The sequence below is a fragment of the Mustela nivalis genome (assembly GCF_964662115.1).
Source record: "Mustela nivalis genome assembly, chromosome: 14".
NCBI classification, from domain to species: Eukaryota; Metazoa; Chordata; class Mammalia; order Carnivora; family Mustelidae; genus Mustela; species Mustela nivalis.
Genome location: NC_139033.1, coordinates 36,253,604 through 36,270,993, shown reverse-complemented (window position 1 = coordinate 36,270,993; position 17,390 = coordinate 36,253,604). Strand labels below are relative to the sequence as shown.

General features: G+C 44.9%; 1 protein-coding gene across 8 annotated transcripts in view; it reads left to right on the top strand.

Moving 5' to 3' along the window:
* The window catches only part of NEDD4L (NEDD4 like E3 ubiquitin protein ligase), a 340,580-nt gene that overhangs the window by 267,374 nt on the left and 55,816 nt on the right, over window positions 1-17,390 (top strand). For 5 of the 8 annotated variants that reach the window (XM_082699467.1, XM_082699471.1, XM_082699470.1 and 2 more), the window contains 6 exons: window positions 2,366-2,427; window positions 2,591-2,693; window positions 4,374-4,540; window positions 11,470-11,602; window positions 12,730-12,906; window positions 15,238-15,312. In XM_082699467.1, the coding sequence (XP_082555593.1) occupies window positions 2,366-2,427; window positions 2,591-2,693; window positions 4,374-4,540; window positions 11,470-11,602; window positions 12,730-12,906; window positions 15,238-15,312 (717 nt within the window). Of the gene's footprint in view, window positions 1-2,365; window positions 2,428-2,590; window positions 2,694-4,373; window positions 4,541-11,469; window positions 11,603-12,729; window positions 12,907-15,237; window positions 15,313-16,921; window positions 16,982-17,390 lie in introns of all 8 variants that reach the window. The other 3 variants (XM_082699466.1, XM_082699468.1, XM_082699469.1) reach the window with 1 other exon arrangement.

Sequence of the window (17,390 nt, the reverse complement as noted above, 5' to 3'; positions counted from 1 at the left end):
CTGAGCTCAAGGCAGTGGCTTAACCAACAGAGCCACCCAGGCGCCCTGAATTTTCATTATCTAATGCCCTGCCTTTTATTGGAGAACATGGAGATGACAGTATTCACACGTGACAGGAGAATGAGAATTAGCTGCTGGGGACAAATGGCCAGCGTGTGTGAAGTGTGCTGGGTGCCCTTGCAAGGACTTCATCAAACCGACTCAGTTGCTTGATTCACAACAACTCTGAGATCCTGTTACGGCCCCAGTTTTTAGATGAGGTCACTGAAGCACAGAGTGGTAAGGGACTTGCCCTTGGCCGCATGGCTCTGCCAGTAACGAGGCCAGGACACAGACCCGGGAAGTCTGCCTCTTATCTGTGTGGTGTTGGGCATTTGAACTATGGAGTTGTGTGGACAGGGTCACTTTCAGGGGAGTCTCTGCAAGCTCTGTGCTTTCCTCTGCTCACTGGCTCTTGTGCTCTCTGCTGACCCCAGACCCCCTCATGCCTGCTAAGGATCCTGTAGTTTGGTTCGTGCAGGATCTTGTAGCCAATTTTCCCAGCTTGAGCTATCCTTCCTGCCGGTGGTCCACCTGTCCACACTTGCCCGTTCATCTCCACGTGGACCGCACATACCCGGACCATTTTGATCTGCAAGTTGAGAATCAGCCCCTGCCCTCCACCCCAGGTCCCACGGAATGTGATCTCTCCACATGGGTGAATCTGTTCCACCTTAAGTTGAAGTTACTCATTGCTACCGCGGTCCCTGTTACACATCCTTGTTACTCTCAGGGCAGGCACCAGGTGGTAGCCACACGTCTTTCCATGGGTATTGTTCTAAAACGTGTTGTGGTTAAATAAATGAGAAAAGGAAGAAATGCAGTAGTATTCTGATTAATAGGTTTTCCATAAGAAGTGGTATATATTTGGAAACCCTTTTCTTTAGAAAATGTTTCCACAATGTCTAGCAGGACCACCTTAAAGTGGACCGCCCAGAGAGTATAATTGACTTCCTTCAGCAACAGTGACTTTTCATGGCTTTGATCAGATGAACCAGTCAGCTGCTCATACAAGTGCCTGCTTCGTGCCAGGCAGTGTTTCTGCCACCAGCGATTTACTGGTGAGCAAATCCAGGTCTCCGACCTCGTGAGCTTAATTCTGAGAGTGATAGATGACAAATTAGTAAATAAGTGAATAAGATAATTTCAGAGGGCACAAGGGGGGAAGGTAACCGGGATGCTCTGATAGAGGGTGGTGGTAAGGGGAGCAGGTGGTGGCAGTTAGGATGCAGTGTCTGCGCATATGACCGGGGATCTCACACCTGGGTTCCGGAGTGGAGCCCGCTGAGGCCATTTGGAGGCAGAGCTGTCCAGCAGAAGGACCAAAGGCAGGATTGGACATGATGTGCACCAGGAGAGATGAGGCCAGGATCCTTGGAGCAAGGGGCAAATGGACAGGCTGGTTCACAGTGACGTTACAAGTAGTTAAGAACCAGGTTATGTTTAATCTTGTAGGACATACAGGAGAGAATGTTCAGTTTATTGTAAGCAGAGTAGAAAGCGATTAGAGTTTATTGTAGGGAATGACATAAGGTATTTCGGGTATAAATATATACATGCATCCCTCCGATACAAATCAGTACATCATGATACCATGGTTTGTCTCTTTCACTACAAAAGTAAATATTTTACCTTATTTTAAAGAGCCTAGGCATTTGAGGCTTTGCTACATACAGTATTTAAAAATTAATGAAATAATAACATTTATTTTTCCAACTTCCTTCTTGCTCTGACCAGTGAATTCGGCACAGTGAATACTGATTTCTTTAAAAAATATCACAGTTACCTTTCCTAGCTTCATGAAAGACGCACCAGCAAGAGGCTGATTAACGGCGCTATGGTCTCCATGGAGCGGATAGTCTTAATCAGTTATCTTGGGCTAATGATATGATACTCCAGTGTTAAATGTAAAGCAAAATTGCTTTCACAGGCATATTTTCCTGTTAATTCCATTTTTAGGTTTCTTGGATCACAGGGACAGGAAGGCATCAGTGACCACTGGTTCTCCAGAATTAACGAGCATTGAGATGGAGGCCTGCACCCTGTGGTTAGAAATTAGACTTGGCAGTGACGACTGTAATTTTGTCATTTGTCTAAGGCTGGGGTTGGCTCCTAAAAATGGGTGTTGATAGTGACATCTAGTGGATCTTGGGTAAAGTTTTGTGACCTATAAAATAATTCACCGTCAACTACTGGGTGAGGAACCAACTCTGTTTTTACCTTCCTATGTTCTAAAACACCGGCGTGTGTTCTCTGTGACCGATTTTGGTGTATCTAAAATACAACAGTATCAAGAGTTTTGAAATCTTACTCTTTCTTCCTGTAGACAGAAGATCCAACCATGGAGCGACCCTATACGTTTAAGGATTTTCTCCTTAGACCAAGAAGGTGAGGCTTCGGGGTGCAGGTGTCCTTCGTGCTTCGGTCATTGGTTTTCTCTGAGGAGGACTTCGCATTCTTTTCGTTTTGTGTCTTTTTTTAAAAGTCATCATAAATACGAAAGATGTAACCAAGTCATGTCCTTTATAACCAATTCTCTTCCGTTACGCAGTCATAAATCTCGAGTTAAGGGATTTTTACGATTGAAAATGGCCTATATGCCGAAAAACGGAGGTCAGGATGAGGAAAACAGTGAGCAGAGAGATGACATGGAGGTAAGTTGCAGAGCTGCAGGCCTTCCTCTGTTTTCTTTGCCCAAGATCGTGTAATATTTCATGTAAGACTTTATAATTTAAGGAAATAAAACTGGATAAAACTTAACTATAGAAAAACGTACCTGGGTCTTTGAATCTGTGATCCTCTACTGATGTTGTTGGCTGCACTTAAAAATAAATAAATTTAAAAAATAAACTTCTCATTTTATGTCACAGCACTCATAATTGAGGAGGCTTCTCTTGACAAAATGCTGTGCCCACATTTTGTGGCCAGCCCCTAGCCTGTGTGAAGCTCGGCTCACCCTATCTCATGCTCGTATTTCTTTGGACTTGAGCTCGTTTTCAATTTCCTCAGAGTGCTTGGAATTGCTTCAAAGCGGATGAAATGATTTAGAAAATCTCTTCCAAGTTCCTTATGCGTTTGGCCCACAGGTGATGCATTAGGAAAGCTCTCCTCTAGATAAGCCATTTTGGAAGTGGCCGTCCAGAGGAATTTTTCTTGCCTCCTGGCGTGGCTAGCTGCCTTTCGTAACTCCCTGGTCCCATGCCTAGATCGTGGGGCCTGCCTTCCCCGTGCATGCTTCAGACAGTGCTGTTGCATTAGACAGATTTTCCTGTTGTTCTGAAAATGTGCATGTAACGGGGCCTCTCTGGGGCTTACTTGCACATCTGTTTGCAGCTGTGGCATATACGTGATATGTGAATTATGTGTTACGGGCATGTTATCAGAACCCTCTCCAGGCCAAGTGGTCACATTTCCGGGCCGTGTTTGACTTGTGCATGTGCTCTCTATGGGGAGGAGCGAAGCGGGTGGTGGGCATGGACGTATGAACGTTAAGATTTCATGAGCACATCGGCCGATTTTTATCTCAAATCCGGGGAATTTTTTACACTCTTGTAGCTTTCCAACTGCACTAACCCGTGAATGAGTTTAATTTTCCAGTGACTTTACTAGGGGATGTTAGGAGGGAATACTTAATGCCTAAAATATGTGTTGCAAAAATGTAACTCATGACTCTGGTACCATGAAGCCTGTCGATGGGGCAAGCAGCAAGGGGGGAGGGCCTCAGTGGAAAGCTGCTCCTGGGCTTCTGCTCTCGTGCTCATACTCAATGCAGAGTGGGAGCCTTCCAGGCTTCTGGAGTTGGTCATGGTGCCATCCTGCCTGGGGAGTGATAGAGCCTGGGCCTCCTGGCCTCCTGGCCCCCTGGCCCCCTGTGCAGTGATCTCTGGTGGAGCACACACGTGGTACGGCTCATCGCCCCGGCTCCCTCTTACCTTATGGGGGCATCAAAAAGACAACAGTGGTAACGTGACCCATGTCCCTGGCATGGTTCTGCACAGCCCTGTGGAGGCCTTCAGGTCAGAGTAAACCCATCTGCGGAAAGAACATACGGGAATCAACACACTGTGTATGTATTCAAAGCTGTGTTGCTCTGTACTGTGCGGTCACGTTCAAAGGCAGCACAATTAATTGGTCATTGCTCAGAATTATTTTTTGAGACTCTTCTAGAATTGATCCCCCCCCCCTTTTTGAGACGGTCTTCGCATGTGGCTCATGAAGCCACTGAACAAGCCAGAGTGCCAAGGAGCAAGGAAGGGCCCAGAGCACCCCATGATTGTTTCTCCTCACGTCCACGGGGCCCACCTCAATGATCTTCATTTGCTTTTATTCCACAGCATGGTTGGGAGGTCGTGGACTCCAATGACTCGGCCTCTCAGCACCAGGAGGAGCTCCCTCCCCCGCCACTGCCCCCCGGCTGGGAAGAGAAGGTGGACAATCTCGGTCGGACCTACTATGTCAACCACAACAACCGGACCACTCAGTGGCACCGACCAAGCCTGATGTGAGTACCGTCCCGTGGACGGGAACCGGGTCAGAGCGGGGAGCGAGGTAGCTCCTTGGGGCAAGTAGAGTGATTAGTCTTGGATCAGAGAAAGTGTGTGGTCTTACCAGGAGCCCGTCAGAATTCACTTGTGCTAGAGAAGCACCTCTTGCCTTTGTTTCGTGTTCACCTGTTCTGAGTATGAACTAGTTCATTTTGTATGTCTTTTTATGTAGGCTCGTGAAATAGAGGTTATTTTTCCTAAGTGTATCTTAAAGGTGGTGGCGCTTTCACTTCCCTCGCACTCCTCTTCCTTTCCTGACTAACCCACAATGGAAAACAGCAGGCAGATAGGCTGTGCGATTTTCTCTGAAGTTTTTGGATTTTTGCTCCCTTTAATTATTTGATTTGGGAACACAAATTTCAGAAATTTGTAAATCACCCTCTTGATCTCACTAGACACTTTCGGGAGGGTTGCTAGCTCAGAGTTAGTCATTACTGTTTATTCTGTTCCCTCACCAGCCTCTGGGATGTAGTGAATTGATTACTGTTTTGTTCACACAGCAATATCGTATTTGAAGGTAGAAAATAAACACTAGTTAAACCTTAGCTGCATTAAAAAAGGATTTGAAGAAGCTTGCTTTTAAATCATGATATACAGCAAGACCAAAAACTGTTACTGTACAATAAAAAGCAAAGCAAAATATTAAAGAAAGGAAAAGGAAAAACTTATCTTTGAAGATTTGAGCTCCCTAGCAGCCAAGACAAGGAGGGTAATTATCAATGAGTTATATAATTTTAAAAGATTTTTTTTTTTTTTTTTTTTAAGATTTTATTTATTTATTTGACAGAGAGAAATCACAAGCAGACTTAGAGGCAGGCAGAGAGAGAGAGGGAAGCAGGCCCCCTGCTGAGCAGAGAGCCCGATGCGGGACTTGATCCCAGGACCCTGAGATCATGACCTGAGCCGAAGGCAGCGGCTTAATCCACTGAGCCACCCAGGCGCCCCTATAATTTTAAATATATAATAAAAACAAGTATATTAAGTGACATCATTCTCTCTTTAACCCAGACTCTGGAATAAATTTGCTCATGATGGTTTTTAAACAACTGTATTAGCCGTGTGATGGTGGTGTTGTCAGTAAGCCTCTTACCTTTAGATGTTCCAGAGAGATTCTGCTTACGACCCCACGTGGGTTGGGAAGGTAGCCAAGAAGTCTGGTCCAGGTTTCGTTTAAGTTGTAGATGAATCCAGTCCTTCCTGAGCCCCCAGGTGGGTTCCTGTGCAGATCAGTTGTCTTGGGTCAGCCCTCGACCAGCTCCTCATTCACAGGACAGTGTCAGCATCCGAACAGCCAAATGGTGAGCTCTTCTTCTGTTGTGATTTTTTTTTTTCCCATAGAAATACGAGTGGAAATGGTTTAGCTAATTCTTTCCTTTTTATTTTTTACTATTTCCCTTGGCTCAATCACCATTGCTATTGTGAAACCGTTTTAAGCCATTTGACTATTGGACAACCCCCCCCAATCAGCTTGGTTTCATGTCATGATCGGGAATCTTGAATCAAGAATCTCAGTAGCCATACCCTAAGGAAGGGGCCGTTATCTTCCTTTGCTGCACATCACTGGACACATACCATTCTGTGGACCAGAGTGTGCTATGACCTCTCTAGAAAAGTGACCACTGGCAGCTCACAAAGAAATAATCAATGGCCATACATACGTGTAATAAATACTCCCCTTCGTTATAATCATGCAGAATGAAGTCTGTTATTTTGATATAAGTGGAAATCTTTGCTTTCTCTGCCTCCCAGAGTTGTGAGACTCTGATGAGGAAGTTCCTGAGAGAAAACTTCGGATGTTTCTGTAAGCATACCACCGTGGTGGCAATGTCCCAGAGAACTAAACCAAAGCAGAAGAGATCATTTCTGCTGGGCTGGCTCATCCATTGTCCAGAGGGACATGGGAAAAATGCAGCTCTTCATCCAAGGTCAGGTTCACATGTAGTTTAGGGAGTGGTCAGTGGCGTGACTGACCCCATCCCTGAGGCAGCTCTGCCAAAGAGGGTAAACCAGGAAGGATGTCAGCAGAGCCCAGGTGGGGCCCAGGGCGTGCGTCCTCTCCAGTGGGTGTGGCTTCTAGAAAACAAGAGAAGAGTTAGTTTCTACAGTAACCTCTTCACCCTGTCTGAACTGTTTCAGGAATTTGAGGTGCTCTCTCCTTAACTTCACTTGGTTTGGCCAGAAACCCTCAAGCCTTCCGGAATTATTTTAAAGTACTGTTCTGATTAAAAATAACTACTTTCATAATTCAGTGTTTACAGAATACTGCCACACTCTTGGGGAGAAAATTGATATTAAGTGTCTTTTTTTTTTTTCTTTAATTTTTTAATTTCATTTGTTTTTTAAGATTTTTATTTATTTGAGAGCATGGGCAGGGTGGGGGGGGTGGGATAGAGGCAGAGGGAGAAGCAGGCTCCCTGCTGAGCAGGGAGCCCAACAGGGGGCTCTATCCCAGGACCCTTCGGTCATGACCTGAGCCGAAGACAGATGCTCCACTGACTGAGCCACCCAGACACCCCTACAAGTGTCTTCATTAAAAAGCTCGCTCTGTCTGAGGAAGTGCGACCCTGAAAACCCTATGCTAAAGCAAAGAGTTAAGGCCATCGCAGTGACTCTGGTCTTCCCCAGTTCATGAGGCCTGTACTCCGAACTTGAACCGCCTGAAAAATCCGCGGTGACAGCTCCTTGCCCTCTGGCTGTTCTTGACGCTCCGGCACCCTGTCTCTTGCCAGATCCCCCACCCACAGCCATGAACCTTCAGTGTGTCGAGTGGCTGGACCTTACACAGCTGCCGCCTCATCCCTTTCTTCTCTGCCCTGTGGACGTGGTGATGTGCCCCCCACCCCCGCCCCAGACCGGAACAGAGCTGGAAGGCCCCTGTTCTTCCGGCTGCCTTAGAGGTCAGCTTCCCCCAGCATAGCATGGAGCACACAATGCTCCCCCTTGCCAACTTGGAGCTGGGATGGTGTTTTCTTCCTCACAGATCCGCCCCTTAAGCAACCGGCCCCAAGGAGGAGCTCAGCAAAGTGCCTCGTAACTGAATGAATGAGCACAGATGACTCACTTCGGAAAGTGATCCCGGGCACGCGGTTTAGTGAACCGTCTAGGTCTGCATGTAGAATTCCAGGATGGAAGGCTAACGACAGAATGCTCCCAGCTCTCTCCAGATGGAGGGTGTCTTTTCAAACACCCCTAATGTTAGAATTCTCCTTGACCCTATTTAAAATGTTAGCTGTAAGCTCTTTACTGTAAAACACACACACACACACACACACACACACACACACACACACACACAATTTTAGGGGCACCTGGGTGGTACGGTCCATCTGAGCACTGGAGTCCTGGTTTTAGCTTGGGTCATGATCTCGGGGTCCCTGGGACTGAGCCTCACGGCAGGCTCTGCGCAGGCTTGAGGTTCTCTTGCTCTCTGCCCCCCCACTCGTGTTTTCTCTGTCTTTCTCCTCTCAGAATCTTTAACAAATACAATTTTAAAAACCTGCTGAAGGGGAAAAAAAAAAAACCTGCTGAAGGATTGAAATTAATGTTATAAATGAAGATGAATTTGAGACTGAAACAATACCATTTCCTCTCTTTCTGAAACTTCGTACATCTTCTGTCATAGCAACAATGTTGTCCTCGTGCAGTAACTCCTCTATGGGAGTGATCTCACGCGGATCTTCCTTGGCACTGAACTTGATAAGCTGCTAGTTTATCTTGCCTTTTTCCACTTTTATATTTCCCCATGAATATCAAATGAAGAATATGTCAATGAAGTCAGTGACTGAAGAATATTGAAATAAGTTTGATAAAATATTGGCTTGCCCCCAGTAAAGTCATTTTTGTTTTAATCTTTCAGCTCAGAAATATTTTTAAACGTTCATCTTCCCATTAGTGACTCTTTAAATTTCCACTTTCAACAATCCTCACATTCAGTTGCTTAGTGATAACCGAAGACCTTCTTTGTGTGAACATTTCCACTTTATCACTAAAGATGGTAAAAACCCAGGTTTGGAATTTCAAAATCAGAGGTATCTTCTCTGTGCTGTTTAGTTGTTTCTGGTTCACACCGATTACTATTGTATGAGCTGGTGGGATAAGAAAGATTTGCATAATTGGTTTTAAGTGCACCCCTTTTAAAAGTAAGTCCTTCCAAAGCAATGGAATTTTATATACTTCTGAGAGACAGAAAATGTAGGCATCATGGTATTAAAAGCTCATTTCTTCTCAACCTCTCAGAAGTCCCTGTAGCCTTGCAAGTATGCATTAGGACCTGGCACAAAGCACATGCACCTTAGTGACTCATTGTTGACTGAATAAATGTTGATTGGCCTTTCAAGTGAAGATTTACAATTTTGATGAAACTCTTATATACATAGAATATTTTAAAATAGGCCCGTCATAGGGTGCCTGGGTGGCTCAGTCAGTTAAGCTGGTGAGACCCTTCGGCTCAGGTCACAAGGGAGTCTGCGTGAGAGTCTTGCTGTCTCTCGCTGCCCTTCCCCCTCCTTGTGTCCATCTACCCACCCCACCCCCAATAAATCTTTAAAAAAAAAATTTGAATTGAATGACTATGACAACATAAAATCACAAATGTTGATATTACCTTTTCTAACCTGTCCAACAAAGTGTCTTTTTTTTTTTTTTTAATCATTTTGTTTTGGTGGTTTCAGAAATACATTTGTATCCTTCTATGTCCCTTGATTTTAACTATTTTCTCTATAGCCAAAGATATTTCAGTTTTCTATTTTAGTCTAGTTATAGTTCAGTAGAACTAGAAAATATGCGAGATTTTTATTTCTGTTAAGAGTTCCAAAGTTTATGTATTGTGTATGCAGGTATAGGAGAACATAACTGATTCAGATTTCAGTAAGGAATTGTCATTCTGATGCTGATTAGATGGAAACTGACCATATTACCATGTTTACCAGAAGCTATGTAAAGATGTTTGTTGGAAATAACACTATTTCTGAAATGGGCTTTGAGGGGTTATTTATTTACTCATTCATAAGGTTTTATTTATTTGAGAGAGAGAGAGTCAGAGAGCATAAGTGAGGGAGAAGGAGAAGGAGAAGCAGGCTCCCCGCAGAGCAGGAAGCCCAACGTGGGGCTCCATCCCAGGACCCTGGGATCATGACCTGAGCTGAAGGCAGATGCTTAACCCACTGAGCCACCCAGGCACCCCAAGAGTCACCTATTTATTTGTAGGCAGTGGTATTCACTATTCCAGGGATCCAACAAGCTTTTTAAATTGGGATATAGTAAAAGTTAAAGAGTATATTTGAATATTTTAAAACCTGTGTTTAGGAAGAATCTATGAAGAGGGCCCTTGATTAATACTCTCTTCCAATTAGTCTGAAATAATGTTTTCAAATATTTTGAAAGGTTAACTTGCAACAATAATTTTTTTTTTTAAAGATTTTATTTATTTGTCAGGCATAGAGGGAGAACGAGCGAGTGAGCACAGGCAGACAGAGGCAGAGGGAGAAGCAGGCTCCCCGCCGAGCAAGGAGCCCGATGCGGGACTCGATCCCAGGACGCTGGGATCATGACCCGAGCCGAAGGCAGCCGCTTAACCAACTGAGCCACCCAGGCGTCCCAACAATAATTTTTTTTTAACTGAATAGGGTGTCTTATTCAAAGAGTTTTGAGTTTTCTCCAAAAAACATTTTGTTCCTAAACTTCTGCTCTAAAAGCCAGCAAGTAGTATTTCTTCCAAACGGTGATTGCCTGTAATTTACTGCAAAAATTTTCGAGATTGAATTGATGCTTTCAGAGCCTGAACTAAGATACATGACCAAAAAAAAAGGAGGGGGGGGGGGAACAGCACATGAAGTTACAGTATTCTTCAAATTTCCCTTTATTTGGGAAGTTACCACCTGATGTTTGTGTGAATTTTTAAAAGTGGTTTAAGAGGGAAAAATACGGTGTCCTGATTCAGAGATTCTGTCAAAATGTAACCCACGGGGCCGCCTGTGTGGCTCAGTGGGTTAAAGCCTCTGCCTTCAGCTCGGGTCATGATCTCAGGGTCCTGGGATGGAGCTCCACATCTGGCTCTCCGCTTAGCAGGGAGCCTGCTTCCCCCTCTCTTTCTGCCTGCCTCTCTGCATACTTGTGATCTCTGTCAAATAAATAAAATCTTAAAGCAAAAATGTAATCCATGGCAACCAAAAAAATTCATGTTGGACCAGGAGCACTTTTCTCCAGATCTCAGCTTTGGGTTTGTCGTATTTCTATTCTTTGGCCAGTTAAAGACCAAAAGTTACTGCCTTGGCATTGTAAGTCTCTTTGTAGGGTCACCACCGACTGGCCCCAAATCTGAGACTGGTCACCTGTCCTTTGAGAAACCTGCCTTATCACTAGAGTAAACGGATGGAGGTCTGTGATTTCTCTCTCTCTCTTTTTTTTTTCTTTTTAAAATTTTATTTATTAGAGACAAAATGAGCAGTGGGAAAGGGCAGAGGGAGAAAGAGAGAAGCAGACTCCTTGCTGAGCAGGAAGCCCCATGGGGCATGATCCCAGGTCTCTGGGGTCATGATCTGAGCTGAAGACAAGATGCTTAACCAACTGAGCCACCCAGGTGCCCCAGGGTTGTGGTTCTTAAATACTAAAGTACCTTTTGCAGTTTATGACTGAAAAATACTCAGCCGTCACCCCGGATGCATTTCAACACTGTATTTGTTGGATTGAAATGAACCTGCAACTATACTTAGCCTGGCTTTGCAGGGAGAGTTCTCCTATTTACCGGCCAGCTGGTTGTCGGTGTCACACAGGACGACCCTGACATGTCTGTGAGGGGAAGGCCCCTGGAGAGCGCTGGACTTTGGCCCAGGTGCCGGGGACCAGTGCGAGCTCTCCCAGCTCACTTACCCTTGCCCCGCACCCCCAGGGACGTGTCCTCCGAGTCTGACAGCAACATCAGGCAGATCAACCAGGAGGCCGCGCACCGGCGCTTCCGCTCCCGCAGGCACATCAGCGAGGACCTGGAGCCCGAGCCTGGCGAGGGTGGAGACGGCCCAGAGGTAAGCTGGACCCCGCGGCCTCCGCACAGCTTATCTTTGTGTGCCCTAGGTTGCTTCCGAGTCCTTGGTTTTGCTCCAGGTAAATGCAGTCTAAAAACAGGCGATCGGGGTCTCCTGGCCCACTGACGAACATCAGGGTGTCCCTTCATTTAGGAAGTGCTTACAGGAGTTGTGTTTGATGAATACATGTGTCTGTGCATTACAGAAGGGAGTGACATTGTTTCTAATAGTGGAAATCTTGATACTTTCACTGTATAATGTACTTTTCCCCAGAGTCTGACTGTATCTCACTGGATAACAACATGGTTGTCCTGTTTCTGTGGTTGAATGAGCTCTGTAACTTGTGTGGGTACCACGAGCTTTCACTGAGCGTTGTTGCCATCATCATGAAAGAGATTTATTACCAAGAAAACAAATTTGGGTGAATTTAGGAAGGTTTATTATTTTTCCCCTTAAATATTTATGTTAAGTCACTAGAGGAAAAATTGGGAATTGAACAACAAATGAGCAATTTCTGTAACTCCATGCAGCCTTAACCAACTCAGTTTCCTTACTAAAAATCCATTCTTTCTAGCCCGTGTGTTAGGAAGAGGATCATTCACAAAATGTTCCAGTGCTCAAATTTGGAACAGCAAAATTAATGATGATTAATTCACTAAAAGTTACTTAACAGCACTTTTTAATTACAGCTTATAGCATCTCTGCTGTTTTCATTTTGACTCCTCAGCAGTAAAAGAAAATCCCTGAAAATCGTGACTGCATTCCTGAGAACATTTTAACCCATGCATGTAGTCCCTCCTGCTAGAAGTGAGTCACTGCTCGGAGGAGTGGTGGTAGACAGTGGTTAAGAACGCAGCCCCTTGAGCCAGGCTTCCTTGGATCCATGCCTGGCCCTGCCACTTCCTCCCTCTGTCCTCTTTGGCATGTTACACTCTGTGCCTCGGTTTTCTCATCTGTCAGTTAGGGTAGTAGTCACATCTTCCTTGTCGTTATAGAAAAGGTTGTGTGTCTTCTCAGTGCCGGGTGAATGTTAATTATAGTTAATATATTGGTGGTTGTTGTGGGCAAGGTGACGAGAGGATCCCTTGTTCCTGCCATTGACCCCTGCGTCTCTCGTTCCTTGATAGCCTTGGGAGACCATTTCCGAAGAAGTGAACATCACTGGGGACTCCCTCAGTCTGTCACTGCCCCCACCGCCGTCCTCTCCAGGGTCTCGGACCAGCCCGCAGGAACTGTCCGAGGAACTGAGCAGAAGGCTTCAGATCACTCCAGACTCCAATGGGGAGCAGTTTGGTTCTTTGATTGTAAGTGATGGTCCTGTTTGAATGAGAAGTTGAGCAAATGTTTTACCATTTCTTACTGCCTTAAGAGAGTCTTGTGTGCAAATAATGATCAAGATTCTGCCAGCTCCCAGAGAACTCTTATATTTTCCAAAGCTCTGCCTTTCCTAAGAGGACGATACCAAAATTAGTCCAAGCAGGTGAGACTCTGTCTTGATTTGTTAGAGCTCAAGTAAATAAGAGTCCATGACTTTTTTTGTTTTTACCAGCTATGACCCTGAATGTCTTTTCCCAGCCAAAGGCTCATAAATAGTACCTTCATCCCAAAAGTGGTAGGTAGTTCACACTGGGACCTGAGCCATTGGGCCTCTTAATGAGTTCTCTTAATGTGTACTCTGCTGCACCCTTCATCATTCTCATGTCACAGATGAGGCATGATGTTGAAGGGACCCATCCAAGAGAAAGTTAGAATGGGAGACAGAAGACCTCCCTTAAGTCCCAGAGAACAAATCCTTAAGAAGGATTATGAAGTTGTGGCAAGGACCTCAGGGTAACATTTGAACTCGGGTTCTCCACCATTGGGGAGCCTCTTTCTAGAAACTTAGGATGGGGCCGAGCCCCAGTAAGAAGCAGCATGAAGTCCTCCCTGTTTGCCAACACAAAACCGTGCAGAAAAGTCCATAGAAAAAAAACCTGCTTGTATATAAAGTTGAGAACAAATGCAGTCTGAATGTTTCTCAAGAAATTGAACGTAAAGATGTGTTATAGTAAATGATAGTAGTCACTCCACTGAAAATGGCATCCTAGGAAAATAGTCGTTATTACAGCCACAGCAGACGGTAGTGGATGGGACGACCTCGTCAGTTGTAAAAGCGCGTGAGTGTTCAGAGTCATTACTCCTTCAGTTACGGTGTTTTCATTTAAAGACACCATTGGCCTATATTGTATGAGTCGATGTGATTACTCAGCTAATGGGGCTTTATATTAAAATACTGTAAATGTCTTTTAGAGAAACACCACTGAGATAAAAAAAATTTAATACTAAAAGGACAGGGGAAGAAATTATGTGGGGGATATTTGCATTGGTGAAACTGTTGCTGTGGAAATGACCTAAGCAACGAAGCCATATTTAAAACCTATGAAAGGTAGTAAGTGATGCAAGAACCACAGCAGGTGTCCACCTCTAGTCTACCGAGTAAAATAATCAACATTATCTTCACCATTAGTATTAAGTTAGTATCTCCACTTATTTTTATGGGTACCTGCCTGCATTTAATTATTCAGGTGCATAAAATACTTTCAATATCCAAGTGCAAACAAACAAACAAACAAAAGATCCAAGTGCTGAAGTCTGTATTATTTTAAGATTGTTTTGAGTCTAATTCAGCGATTAAGAATGTCTTGGGAAAAAAAGAATACGGGACTCTTGGATTTTGCTTCTCAGGGTCACTCCATATTCAAAGACAGTAGCATGCCCTTTTCTAGTGAAGGGATCCTTCACGCTAACCGTCGTGGAAGGGCATGAATAGGGCCCCGTCACTGAGGCAGAGTCTATGACTTTACCCCACTTCACTTACCATTGCAGGATACCGTGAATCAGGGAGTGCTACGCACACACTTCTCCCACCGGTGAACCAGTTGCTGATTAGACACGTGGCCTGTGTGTGTGGCCTACTGCTGTTCCCTGATTGGACCTGTGAGGCATTTTTCCTCACAATACAGATTAATAGAAACGAGCGGAGGAACATGATACATCGCACATTCGATGTTCTAGCTTAACGTCTCTATTTTCCCTTATTCCTGTTCTGTACGACTTCAGCTCCATTTGGAAGCCAAAATGATAAATGCGTGAGCCTTAGAAGTAGCACAGGAGCGTGTCTGAGCTCTCTGGACTTTGACTCCAGCTGACCCTGTCAGTAGAAATGTGCACGCAATGTCTGATGACCACGTGTCAGTATTTGGTCGTCTGTTCACGGCTCACGGGAGCTTACCCCGCGGGCGCATCCCAGAGCAAAGCAAGGACTGCTGGCTTCCCGTTTCCATTCGTAGAGCAGCACGGGAGCCTTACACTGACCTCTTGAGTCCCCTTTCTTGTTTTGGCCTCTCTCCTATTTTTGCTCTTCCTCCTTCCCAAGGACCAGTGAGAATTCCAGTCCGCCCAAAGCACTTGAAAATGCAAGATTACTTGACTGCTGGATTACTTACCGCGTGGCTCAGGAGAGCTGGTGTCTCGTTTAATTATCTTTTGATACCAAAGAGCACTCGGGAGGCTTGAGGGACCTCTTTTCTTAAGCCAGCGAACCTTGTTGCTGTGCCTGTGTTTTCATAATGTTCCGTGTCCTTTCCTCCCTTCAGCAGAGAGAGCCGTCCTCAAGGTTGCGGTCCTGCAGTGTCACGGACGCGGTCGCCGAGCAGGCTCATCTACCACCGGTAACCACGCCCCCCGCCGGTCCCTGGTTGCCTGACGCAGATTGTATTTGAAATCATCTGGGCTACGGAGGAAGAGTTTTTCCTGTGCAAATCCATTCTCTGTCAGAATGAGACCTTAGGCTTTCCTAGCAAATTGCCCAAGGAGAGTGGATTTCTAATAACTCAGAGTTATTGCCACAAAGGCTCTGAAATGCTAAAAACTTTGCATCGCTTTGCTTTTCCACCCAAATGAATACCAGATTCTGATGTGCTTACCTGACTTAAACTACTTAACCAGAAGCATGCTTTAATAATTCTTTTCTTTTTTTAAACTTCATTTAGTCACTAACGCTGTGCTCCAGGGAGTGTATCTCAAGACCGTTCTGAATCCCTTTGAACAGGAAGAACTCTTCTGGGTTTGCGGGGAGCGGTTCTTTCCCATCACTAATGGCCTAAACTCTTAACCCACAAAGCACCTGTACCTTCTCCGGAAAGGCAGCTCTACTGACTAAAGAATTGGCTGTTATTTCCCACCCCCCCACCATGATCAGCACTACCAGTAAATACGGGAGAATGAGGAATGTTTGTCAATATAGGACAAAAATAAGAATGAATATTCAAATTGGAAGGCAGACCAGGACTGCCTTGGGAGAGGTTTGGCGTATGCAGTAAAAAGATTTTTGTAAATTTGTTTCTTTTGGAGGAGAAACTATTTTGTGGTTTTAGCATGTTCAGCTTGTTGAACCTTGACCAGTTTTTGTTTTTTATTAGTACAAACCTTTGCTCATTTGGGGGGGACTAATACTTTATCGTGTATGAAGTTAAAGGAGAAAAAGATAGCACTTATAAGTTTTTGCAATCATGGTATCTTTCTGTTGTGTACATTTTTATTCCAAAGCCTGTTGCTGCCCATGGTTTTTACGGTGACTGAATGAATTCACGAGTGTGCTGGTGAGCTGAGTAGTCAGTACGGTACATTCCGTTGTGGCGCACATAGAATGGGCTTGGCGCCAAGAGCATCCTTGCTGAGATGGTTTAGTCCAGGCCTCCCCCAAAGAGCAGAGTACTCGGCTGTGATCGCCTGGGAAGGGGATCCTGCTCTACCTGATGATTCTGTGATTTTCCTGGATGAACTAATGGCACTTTGCCTCCTTTTCAAAAATCAATGTCAATTTTATCTATCAAAGAGCTCACTCTCCTGGAAAGCTGTTGATTCCTCCCTCTTTCCCTGTACTCTGTAAAGCTGTCCACTCACTGATCACTGGTGGCCAAATTACTCAAATTATGAGTTTGGCAGATTTTAAGAGTCTGCCTAATTATTTAACAATAGGGGGGCAAAATCAGAGTGGTTGTTTCAAGTAAGACCTCTCACATTCCTGAGGTTGCAGTCCATTTTTCCCCGAATCATGGCTTCAGCCTGAGCCTTCTCTGGGTGGGAGGGTGATCGTGTCCCTCTTTTTCTCCCGGTCATCAGTGAGTGGTTGCCCAGCTTTCTTTGGACAGGGTGGATTTCAGGGATTCTGATTCATATCACCTGCCTTACTGGCCTCAGCAGTGATTCCTGATTCAGTAAGCAATGGGTGGTCTTCCTGATAAGTGCGTTTCACTGATGTGAATTGTCATTCAACAGCCCAGCGCCCCAGCTAGGAGAGCGCGGTCATCAACTGTCACAGGTGGTGAGGAGCCAACGGTAATGATGCCCTTGATCAGACATGATAGCAATACTGGGGGTTTCAACATTTTGTATAATGGTGACTATACCTTTTTTGGATTAGCTCAGCTTCTTCGTGCTACAGAGCTGTACATGCTGTAAACCTCTCACATTGTTCAAAGGTAGTTAAAACTATGATTTTTCATTTCATGTAGCTTTATTGGGAATACTGTGTCAGACTTCGATAAAGAGCATTTAATTTTATTTAAAATATGTTTCTGGGACACCTGGGTGTCTCAGTCAGTTAAGCATCCAACTCTTGATCCCTGCTCAGTTCTTGATCTCAGGGTCATGACTTTAAGCCCTGCATTGGGTTCTACACTGGGTGTGGAGCCTACTTGGCAGCACATCTACTAGAATATATTGCTACCTTTAATGTTTGTATTCC